The sequence below is a fragment of the Spea bombifrons genome, chromosome 4 (assembly GCF_027358695.1).
Source record: "Spea bombifrons isolate aSpeBom1 chromosome 4, aSpeBom1.2.pri, whole genome shotgun sequence".
Classification (NCBI taxonomy): Eukaryota; Metazoa; Chordata; class Amphibia; order Anura; family Pelobatidae; genus Spea; species Spea bombifrons.
The window spans coordinates 73,838,361-73,850,975 of NC_071090.1; the positions used below are offsets into that span (position 1 = coordinate 73,838,361).

Genomic DNA, 12,615 nt, shown 5'->3' on the forward strand with positions numbered 1-12,615 from the left:
GTCATACCTATGCAAGTCATGGTGTATCATGTCCTGACTACGACTCTGATATCTTAATTACCCTGAACGCCAGCTTTCTGACCTCGGCTCTGACATATCGATTATCCTGAACCTCAGCTTTCTGACTTCAGCTTGTTTTGACTACCCTGCTTCTTGGGGAGTCATCAGAAAGTCCCAAGACTGCTCAAACCCAAAAGGCAACTCGAGGGAGAACAAAGAACTCTTCTGAGACCATCGGGCCTTCTCGTATGGGCAGACCCAGCAACAGCGTCTCCTCTGGTACGCTGAGCATGAAACTGTGGAACAATAGGCATTCAAGTGATTTCATTCAGTTCTCTAGCACTGAATCAAGCCCAATATTTCCTAAGCATACTTTCCTAATTAAGGGTTGTCAAGAGTGGAAGTGATCCTACCATGAAACCATAAAATACATAAAGAAATTCAAGAGGAAAATATATTTAAAAGAAGGAGAAATATTAGGATAAGAGGTCATAATCTCAAACTAAATTGTCAGAGGCATGGATGCAATGTATGTTTTCATTATCTGATGTGGGTGGTAGATCAAAAGAACAGCCTTCTAGCAGAAGGAACAGAGGTTAATACAATGAGAATGACTGTCCCCATTTTACAACAGGGACTAGATGGGCTGAATGGTCCTTTTCTGCTGTCAAAGTCTATGTTAATGTGATTTATGGTAGCCATCAATAAACATGATGAGCATGATGTCACCCAGAGAGATGTCAAACATAATGAGGAACAACAGGTATGTCCTCATGTTTTGTATCATATACAAACATTTGTTGAAATCATAACTGGAAAGAGACAAGCATGTATTATTTCTGACCATATGAAACAAAAATCTAAAATTGCATACAGACAGCTTAGTTAATGCCCAATAATATGACCTTATGGAGAATTTTTTTTGTTTGTTTTCAGTAAAAAGGCAAATGTATCAAGAAATAACCCAATTCAACTTGATGATTCACTATAGGTTTTAAGAATTACTCTACTTGAACATAGGTTAGTCATGGAACTAACAAACTGTCAAAGTATATTTTAAAACCAAATTCTGATAAATACATCTGTTAGGCTTTTAAAGATAACCAACTGACATGTTTTATTCACAAAATGATGACAAACACACCTCTTACTGAAGGGGTTAACAGCGTCTGATGAGGATGGTTTCTTATCCCCTGCAATGATCTGACAAGGATGCAGCACAGCACAGAATCACTAACACAACCAAAAATAGCCTTACAATGCATAATGTTATCAGCCAGAGGCAGAGATCTGCAGCCGGGACACACAGGAAACACACGTACCGCCTGCTATGCCGCACGTGAGTCCCTGCTTAAAGACATCCGTCTCCCTTGTTGCATGTCCCTGCAACAAACTAACGGTACCAGTCTCTTCATGAAGCAATAGAACGCGTCCAATTACTTAACAAAAACATTGTCCCATATTCAACCAGACTACTTTGTTTTAAGATTATGAATATTATTTTTACAGCACCAACAATTCTTGGCGCTGTACAACACACACATTCAGAGGTAGTATGACAAAAGTGGAGCTGACAGAAAAAGACCAACCAATACATTAGATAAAGAGATCCCCGCTCGTACATTTACAATCTAGAAGGCTGAGATTCAAAGTTTCACTTGCAATGGACTAGGGATGGGAAAATCTATGCAGAATCTGGTAGCACATCAGAATATTTTAGAAGACTTGGCTTCAGAAATTCTCCATCCCTAGACTGGAATACAGAAGTAAGAGGTGGACAGAATAATTGTGTGAAGGATGTCCCCTACAGCCTCAGGATAATGTTTCTTGGAGTCAATATGTCTGAGTAGACATTTATTTTTCTTAGCAAATAGATGAGACATCACCTGCTTCCCTCTTCCCCTGAGACAAGATTCTATTTTATCCTTCTTATGGTAGAGGGACACAGACAAGGTACTGTATGACCCTCGGGTCGGTATGTAACTCTAAAGAATATGATAGCTATGTGGTCCCTGCGGACAGCCATGACTCCAGCCATTATATGCACTTTAACACAGAATGGCCCCGTATGCTTTAGCCTCTTTGGCTGCCCTTGTATTTTCCATGAAGGAGATGTGTTCAGCCAAACACACCTGCTTGCACATGATATTGTTACTGCCAGTCAGCTCCAACTTTTGGCTTAGCGAATGCTGTGGGAAAAGCACTCAAAGTGATTTTAATGGGAGCGTTTTCCTGCCACCCAGGGACTTTTTTCAGTGGCAACAATTGGTTGACCAGCCGCAGAACTTTATTTTGTTTCTGAAAACCACATATTAATGTGCTCACAGAATACTTTAACATGCACTCTTATTTAGTGAGGCAGTCAGGGACATTAAACTGTCCCTTTAAAGAAGGGAGGTAAGTTTTAAAGTTAACAACTTTATCTAGAAAGATTAACTAACTGATCACATGCAAGTCAACATCCAAATCTGAATAAAAATTGCTTCTCAGCTCAGCCAATAGCTGAGACATAATCCTCTATGAAATTAATCTTTAAGAATTTACTATGAATAATATTATTTCCAAATGGATCAAAATTTAAAGGAGCAGTCATGCTTAAAAAAAATCAGTGAGGCAAACTGTAGCAAATGGAATGATTGCTACTTTGAGGATGTAGCCTATAATTAAGGGAAACCTAAGGTCAACCAATATGAGAAATGAGTCATTGATTTTTTTAAATAGCCAAAATTGGGTATCTGTGGCCCTACCACTGGCTCATAATCTCCAGCAGAGGCCAAAAGGCTTTTATAGATTGGACAATGTTATTACACTGCCTCCCATAAATTTAAAAAATTAAGCTTTACAAACCAGGACTTTGCTTATAATTTGTATTATATAGTGATGCCATGAACTTTTGCTGAGATCATTAAGGAAGAATACATATTGAATTGATTACTTAATTAAATTAAGTGCATATGTAAGCGAAACAATGCACAAATACAAAAAGCTATACAATTTAGGACCATACATTTCCTGTTTCTTTTCCCAAAGGAAATGGAAACCAGATCTACTAATATTTCCTAACAAATGTCTAACAAACAAAAAAACTACAAAAAAAGGTTACCAAATCTCATTGAAGTTCATGGTTTAAACTACAAATTACTGATAAATGACTGTTTCCATAATAGGAAACTAATTTGGCAAAGGCCCATTTATTATGTATTTCACTACAACTATATATTGGCGTCATAATTATAATTGTCTGGAATTATAATACGTAAACCAAAGAGGACCTTTGAATGCTTTGCTTGCAGCACATAATGGTCCAGATCAGTAACACACATATGTCCAGTAACAGCGTCTATAAGAAGACATGACTTCTGGTCTTTCTCCTATCACATAATATTTAATCTGCAGGAATATCCAGAACAGTGACAGCTGCCTGCTTGTAGCTGTCCATAGCTTTCCTCCTGCACATGAGCAGTAATTAAAAGCTCTCCCATCCTCTCCTCCCTAAACTGATTCCTGCTGGGGTTCTTATGCATGAAAAACAAATATATTATATGTTTAACATGTCTCGTTGTGGTTGAACGATAGCAAATGATTGCTTCATTATAATCCTCATCTTATGTTACATCACCGTGTGCGTGGATTTATTTGTCTTCTTATTACATGGCGCACCAACACAACTCAAACTAATGCCTCCTTGATCCCCTGACAATTAAGCAATACATTCTTATTTATTATTTATATTGGTCCAACAATGTAAAGTGTAATGGTATCCCAAGCAAACTAACAATACAGGGACCCATCATGTGAAGTAGTATAGCAGCAAGCAGCAGCCATTAAATGTCTCGCATGGTGGGAGAGCGGATGATGAGCGTTTAGAGAGACAGATCACAATAAATGCAGAATTAAGAATAAATATGAGGGTAGAAAATGGCAACTAGAAGTAAAGTTATAACGGTCATTTATGTAATGAGGGAATGAAACAAAGTTTAGCTGCTCCAAAATAAATCCTTATAAAGTCCTGTTTATTTGTGTGACCGTTTCGATAATCTTTGTAGCTGGGCACGCCAAATGTTGCACGTTTCTGCTCAGCCTGACGGGATTTGCCACTGGTCAGTCAGCTAGAATCTGTATTTGCTGGAACATCATTAGTCAATTAACTAAGCTGCTGCCAAACTGAAGTGAGATTCCCCTGCAACACCCTCTCTAGCAATGAAGTCAAAACTCTTGAAGGAGGACTAAGATAAACATACATTTTTTGAAGACTGCACACTTTATACAGCCGTGTAGGTGACATTATACTCCAACTTAATTTAAGTAACTTGGCTCTACAAAGTATTGTCTTTGAGAGGGTGAATAGTTATGCACGCTCAAGTGTTTTTTGTCTTATTTCTTGTTTTGCTTCACAATAAAAAATATTTTGCATCTTCAAAGTGATTCCAGGTTGTAATGCAATAAAATAGGAAAAATGCCAAGGGGGTGAATATTTTTGTGTATATATATATATATATATATATATATATATATATATATATATATAATTTTTTGGGAAATCTCTATTTATTATAATAAAGCAATTGGACAGAATACAGTCCAATGCTAATACAAAAAGCTGACAGGAAGCAATATGTAAGGCACATCAAGGCACATCAAGGCACAAGATCATGATTGAATCCAAAATTATCATTACACCTGCCAGAGCTGGTACAGGAGCGTCACAACAACTTGTGTTACGGATAATTGAATTTTACTTTTTAAAACTAAACAAAACAGAAAAGAAATAAAGAACCTACAGCATAAACTATAATCTTTAGTTAATCTATAATAGCAGTCTTTCATAAAGTACCCGTTACAAGAAACAGAAAAAAGGGCGGGGGATTAGTAAATACACAAATACACACAGTGAAGCAGTACATATTATTCAAAAGCACTGACCATACTGTAACCAACACCAACCCACTATCCATGTCCCAGGAAGTCTCCTCATACAGCCTAACCCATGAATCTGACAAAACCGCCCGACTCCAATGGATCTAACCAGTAGAACATGTTGCTTGTTACATCCCCATTTGGTCAGACCAGAATAATCTCTTCAATTGTGGGCGGCTTGCTTTCACCAGTTCAGAGCATTCAAGTATTTGGCTTGAAGCACTAAGGATCATTTATAGGTAGATGCAGTATGTAGTGCGGTGAAGTAGGTAAAATGCAAGGGGGGAAAGAGCGGTCTGTAAGAGTCTGGACAATGCAATGAATGCCTTCCCAAAATGGGTGAACAACCTGGCACTCCCACCATACATGTATCTGTGTCCCCCCTATGTTCCAAGCAGCTCAAGCAGGTGGGATTCACTTGTGGGAATATCCTGTTAGAAAATGGTGTCCTGTACCAACCTGTCAAAATAACCTAATGTTTTTAATGGTAGAGTTGAGCCAGCTTTTGTCAAAAGCGTGTACTTTTATTACCTTAGTACCTTTAATTTTTTAATGGTGAGGTGGTCATCAGTCTAACGTGTTAACTGCCAAGTCAAGCCTAGCAGAACTCATATAGGACATCCTCTGGGGTAGCACCTTTTTTAATAAAAAAATCTAATCAATAATGTCACCTAAAGTTATTTACAAAAGGCTACACAGAAATATTTTCAATACTCAGCAGGTATAGCTGTAGGCCATACTGTTTTGTGTTCCCAAGTATACCTACTGAGTTCAACTTCAATAAGTTATCAAGCTACAGTTGCAATAACTTGCAATGATGACTGCTAGACAAGCTTATTTTGTTGTTTGCATCAACTTTTAGAAGCAGCTGCACACATCAAAGGAACTTCTAGCAGGAAGTGTTTCACATTTTAGGAAAAAATATTCAACGCATCTGTACTTAATATTACAGTTACATGCAGGGGGAGCTGTACATTTGTTCAAGGTAATTATACTTAATATTATTTGAGGCTGGTCACTGAAATGTGGATACGCCTTAGATTCCTTGGTTACTGAGTGAGGCCCAGACTGATCCATATTGAAGGCACACATTAGTCTCTAGCTGTATTACAGTGAAATTCACACGTCTTTCTATACAATTCCATGACATGTTGTCCCAAAACAGACCAGGGTTGCCCACCCAGTGTGAAGTATTGAAAATCAGCCCTTGCTTTAGGCCATACTGTTTTTACACCTGCATTTCCGAGTCTATGAAAAATTTGTGTTCCCAAGTATACCTACTGAGTTTGTAAAAACAAGATGCTTAAAATGAGAGCAAACAGTGAACTGGCTGTTTGTTCACTAGTTATGTAGCCTCAAGTCAGCCTGTCAGAAGTGAGAAAATGCAAGAGACATCTAAGCTAAGATCCTTTGAGCACAGTTCTCAACAAACAGAATTATAAACTGTTAAAGTTCTCTCCCAAATTACTGCTGGTGTAACACCTTTTTTCAGATTCATCTGACACAAATCCTATAATGAGTGACAAAGCTCAGCAGCACTATGCCATCATATGACAGGGACATAACAGACAGCTGATGAGACCTCAAGGGAGCCTATTTGTTTTAACATGTTATGGTCCAATCAGCAAGACCATTCTTGATGGTTAAGGCCACCTCCCTAACTTTGCATCAGAACCTATATATATATATATATATATATATATATATATATATATATATATATATATATATATATATATATACACACACACCCACACAATATAAATCAAAAGAAGAAGAGATACGCATTTGGTGGCTACAATAAGTTCATACATACTGTCTGCTTCTCGTCAATTTCTGAGCAGCTTTGTTCATTCCTATGAAACCATGTCTACCCATCCCATGTTCTTCCCTTGTAATTATAATACAGGGAACAAGAAGAGGCAGTAGTCTAGGCACCCAGCACATGTTATTTGCCCGATATTCTGTATCACAGTTAAACTTGCAACTTGTAGCACTGCTACTATATGTAGACGTTCCCCAGCGATAAACAAATGACATGTTTTGAGTGTTTAGGTGTCTGTTATAAGATCCCAGCCAAACAACAGGCATACGGTAACAGTGCTTATTTCATACTAACAATGCAACTTGGTGACTGTTTCATTATAAGTGTATACAGGCCAACACCTTGTTATGATAAACAGTCAGCGACTTTAATATTACAACATTAAAAACTGTACTACTGAGAAAGTGTTACTTTGTTAATTTCATAGCATTAAAGACTATTGACCAAGAGAGTAGATTTCTTTCGCAACAAGAAAATGAAAGGTGATATAGGGAGAGACGACTATCATTCTAAGGTTTCAAGATAAATATAGAAAATCCACAAACCTACCACTTGTTGGTTATACAAACCAAAATGAATGATGTTATTATAGTGTTTTTAGTACAAACAGAAAAATTACATTACTTTTGTTTAGATAAAGTAAAATACTAACTCAATATATTTATGCACTACATCAATGTCCACTTGAAGATGAATTCAATGGGTTCTGAAACCACAGAAAAATGCTTAAGACATACAAAACGTCACAGGTGTGTAATTCAATAATCCTATTTCAGTGCATAGTCGCTAAAAATCCTGGAGGCATCACTAGTAGGCCCACATATGCACCTTAAACCCTCAGAGTAAGTTTTAGAGATGATATAAAGTAGCAAGGAAAGCATAGAAAATATTCACTTCAAAGTAGTGTTTAAAGCCATCACAATGTCAATGAATTAGGACTAAAAATACACTTTATTTTGTATAGCTCTGCTCTGGCCCTCACTTGGTCAGACATCCTTGCTTCAGGTTCCCTTAGGCTAAAACCCACTCCGATTATAGAGAGGGATTTAATGGTTAAGCATAAGGTAAAGTAATTGGGGTCTGCAATAAAATACTGTGAAAAGTGAGAAAACGATTCCTATTTTGAGAGGAGAGCACGCATTGGTCTCACACATATCACTATAAATAAGAACACAGTTTAACTGTTGATATATATATATATATATATATATAAATCATTGAACAGATTATTTTATCAGACTAAAGAATTTTTGACCTCACAACAATCATATGCTTTACAATCATATTGGCAAGTGTTACAATGTGTGTAATTTTAGATTGGCAATGCTACAGAGGCAAGCACAATAATTAATGTAATTGCATACACTGCTAATGTTTGTTGGTCTTAAGCACTGTTATTCTGTAGTGATTCCAGTTCCACATTAATGCTGACAAAATAGCGTCACTTTCCAAACCAAATACTTTTGAAAACGCTCTGAGTGGCAAAGAAAAGGCTGTACGCGGATCAAAGAAATTATTTTGCTGTATTATTCTATAGCAAAACTATATTAACAGAATAACTTGGCAGATTTCAATTCAGTGGCATTGACTTTTCTGGATTATTAAGGATTCTGCAGATCTGAATCTCCTGCTTTTCTTACAGAGAAGATTATTAATGTCACATTTCACAACTGCTATGCAAAAACACCTGTACAAACAGGATAAATCTGCAGTGAACATCAGAGCTTCCAGGCCTAGTGACCACAAGCAGGAGAGCAGTCTGTAGACATCCTTTAAGACTAGAGAGAGCTTTCAGAAGTACATGGTAATGTGGCTGTTGCTCTTCACATATACAAAGAATACAAAGAGAATGTTGTTCTCCATAGTACTGATGTTGTGTGATCAAGCCCTCAACAAAACACAAATATCCATTGAATAGATAGCAGAAATGTAATTTTGGCAATGCGGGCCCTATTAATTAAATTGTTGCAGTGCTGCCCTTCTCTCAATACAGCAATACCATGTAACAGGTCATTTCAACAGCTTTACAAAGATCACAGATGTGGTACTACCAAGGGTAAGACAGGAACAACACTACAGAACAGAGGCTCTCGATTTTCTACCGTACACATGATTAAGATCGCCACACAGATATTTTTGTTTTTAAGGTGTCCCTTCATCAAAGCAAGATCCTTAAATCTTTGTGTATGAAATCACACCAAGCTGATTACTAAACTGTCACATTTACAAGCCTTCTACATCATTTGGCTGCTTTGTCTTTAACTAACTTTTCTAGTTTTAACTGGAAAATGACAGAAAATCAGTTTTTGGACATGTTTGGGATGTAGTTAAAGACTTTTTGTGGAAAGCTGGGAAAAAACGTATGGTGAATATAAACACCTCTTATCTGCATGAAGATCATACAGTGGCTTACAAAAGAGAGGTGCGTGTGAACATTTTTCCCAGCAGAAAATCACCTCATTAAAAAGACGCAAGGCCTCACCTCAATAACTGATCGATAATAAATATTTCAAACACCTGGAGTATTGAAGTACCGCCAATGAACAACAGAAATAATGTATGCAATGGTTCACAGATTTGAACAGGCTGCCTTACAGTATAAGAATGCTTGTTTGCCCTAAGTAAAGTGAATTTGTCAAGGTTAAACAGAACAAATGCATGGGTTATAAGCTGATTGTATACAATAACACTGTCCCTAGAAGGATGCAACCCTACCTGAAGCTAAGCATCAATGCCAGTGTACTCAATATGGTGGCGCCCAAGGCTAAACATAACTATGCCCTGACGTGACCAAAAGTTGCAACTTTTTGAAGCTGGTCTCTACATTTCCTTGTTTTTATTACCTGAAGTCACTGTATGGATGAATAATCCAAAATCCTGCAGATTTTACTCTATCTTGTTCCTTTTCTACTGCTTTCTGGCTGCCAAACATCCGCAAGGAGAACTTGTTCACCCCAGGTTGTAGAAGTGCCCCAAACTGTCTGTGCATGAAACTGCGCTGCTCCTCATCCCCTCCACACAAAGTCTGCTCTCTTGCTTCCACCTTTACGGAACTGCTGTTCAGGTCAGAGCTCCAGGGTTGGGAGTCTGCCTGAGAGGTTCGGGAGCAACCTATACCTGATTCCCCTGGAGCTGGATCCAGCGTAGGGGACTTTTCTTCAGTAGGGCTGATGTCCCCCTCAGATATAAGCCTTCTCCCCTCGCTGGGATCTGAATCATGCAGGTGCCGACCACAGCTTGCAATGGAGGACAAACTGCCAGTAAATCTCCTGCAATCTCCATTGCTACTTGTTCTGTGGGCTTTCCCCATGTCAGTTTCCATAACTAGATGGGAATCCTTTGATCCAGGTCGAGGGTCAATGCGCCTGAGGGCAGAAGGTGAAGGCAGTGGTTTGAGCTTAATGCTTTTCCTCCAGGTGTCCCTCTCTTCACCTTCTTCTTCGTCCATTATAGATGCTTTGGATCCAATGTGCTGAGGAAGGCTATACAAACGCTTCCTCATAGAGGGGTGCAGCCTGTCCATTGTCTGCCAGAATACTCCTCCACTGAGGGGTTTTCTGTTCTTGGCTGATATCAGCCCCTATTTACCACAGTGTGTGGCATGACAGCAGCTCCTGCTTCCTCAAGCCCAGGCTGACTGGGAAGTCTGGATCTGTGAAGCATCAGCAACCACAGCAGCATCCTGACAGCGGTGAAGGTGCCAGGAGGAGCCTGTGGTCCATGTTGTCTGTCTCCTCTCAGCTCTCAGGCACTGAGATAAGGACTTTGCAGGAGAGAATGAAATGCAACAGACGGGCAGTTCAGTCATCAGCCGGCCAGGGGAGGGACTGGACTAGGGCTGCCCAGAAGAACAAAAGGAACAAATCACAATAAAAAGAGAAAAAAAGAGAATTCCCTCCCTCTTTTTCTCCCTCCCTGTCTCCTTGACTCTGGCTGCAGCCCATACTAAGCAGCCTGATAGAAGCTGCAGCATCAGAGGCTGCTGACATCAGACTGATCACTTATTCCTCATGCAGCCCCTGCTACTGGCAATATTCATGAAGCTATCTGATCTATTGTGTTGCCATAGGAGCATAGACTGCACACAAGCTCCGCTTCCTTGAGCCCCGTGTCCAGCTTGTTAACCCTTTTAAAGTAAAAGGTTTTGACCTCTCTAGGAATTATACAATATTTAATAGAATTCACTGGATTGCTGTGGGAATATTATTCTTGTGGTCCACAGGTTGGTATCTAAAGCCATATTTTCCTCCTGAATATGTGACAACATATATATTTGTATTAAGAAAAACTGAAAACATTAGGTGGATGGAAACTGTACACAAAAATCACACGACTCCGTACTCAGACCATCATACTTCAATGTTCTTTAAATTAGGTTTTCAATTTTATATTCTTGCTTATGTCTCTTCATCTACAAATACTCTAATATATATATATATAAATATAGCTCCAATAAATAAGCAATGAGTTGGATGCACAGTTGGATTCACTTTAATATGTGAAAAGTTTGGGAGCAGAGTTCCGTGAGCAAAGATCATAAACAGACTCTTGCGCACATGCGATGAGGTAAAATGGTATTCTTGGTTTCTTGAACCAACATTTCAGTTCCCTAGAGAAATTATATAAAAGTCCAGGTAATGGATGTAAGGAAGAAATGAAGGCTTACAGCTGCTGATAGCTGCGTACTGTTGCAAAAGTAATAGCTATCTCCGGTTGCAGTTTTTGATGCCATTTTTATATACATTTTAATAAAAAGAATAGATCCATGTCCCCGGACTTTGCAGAGGCTGTCACTTTCCTAAATCCTACATTTTACAGCAAAACAGTAGTTGCTGGTTACCTCCTTGTGTGTAGTTTCATTTTATGACAAAGTGGCTTTGTTAGTGTTTTTTCTCAGCTGTTGGAAATAGAAATGCTAAGTAATTAGAACAGTTATATTAACCTATACATATATGGTATCATTTTGCTTTTTAATGGTTTATATACAAACGGAATATTGAGTTATAAAAAGTTATTTTTTATCTTCTAATTACAAATAAAGTGTACCAAAGCTAAATGTACAGTTAATTTTGCTTCAATAATTATTGACCTTCAACTATGTATAGTGTTGCTGGCAGATATGTCACACCTAAACAGATTAAGTGGTGTCACTTACATACGTCCATGAAGATTTGAATGTAAAACCGTCCATATTTTGCCTATGACTTTGTTTTCATTAACTGATTCACCAAATTATAATTTTTTTTCATTACAGGTCCTTTAAAACACTTTATACATATAAGTCAATACTTATGAAGACTAAAATTAAAACAATTTTCCCCAGAGTTTTACTTTTTATATATTATAGCTAGGCGAGTTGACCCAAAACCTTCCTCTTGGTCAAGAGTCAAAACCTTGCAAGCATTGATATGATAAATGAGCTTTTTAGGTCAATGTCTCTTGCTCTGTACTGTTTGGTTTATGCTTTAACACATGGAATGGCAGTGGTGTTTGCTCATAGAGTTGCATGGAGTACATATCTGACCTTACAAACACCGTATTTTCCGGTGTATAAGACGACTTTTTAACCTATGAAAATCTTCTCAAAAGTCGGGGGTTGTCTTATACGCCGGGTACTGAAACTTCCCGAGCCGGAGAATCACGATTCCCCACAAAACTGGAGCTTATCCCTAGGGGAGGGGTGAGCGGAGAAGCCGCCTCCCCTGGGCCGGTCTTCAGGGCCGCGCCGAGGTAGGTGCAAGATCGTAATCTCCCCAACTAGCCCTGATCACGACCTGCCTCTATCTAGCCCAACATTAGGGAGCTCGAGGTCTGGCACTTCAGACCTAGGCTTCCGTGCTCCCTAATCACTATGCGCCGGCTATTGATGACGA

The 12,615-nt window shown here is 38.6% G+C and overlaps 1 protein-coding gene across 1 annotated transcript in view; it reads right to left on the reverse strand.

Moving 5' to 3' along the window:
* Positions 1–10,335, reverse strand: part of HCN4 (hyperpolarization activated cyclic nucleotide gated potassium channel 4) — a 32,361-nt gene extending 22,026 nt beyond the window's left edge. The window contains exon 1 of the mRNA XM_053465013.1: positions 9,586–10,335. Within this exon, the coding sequence (XP_053320988.1) occupies positions 9,586–10,265 (680 nt within the window). The 5' untranslated portion in view covers positions 10,266–10,335. The remainder of the gene's footprint in view (positions 1–9,585) is intronic.
* Positions 10,336–12,615: the final 2,280 nt, after the last annotated feature.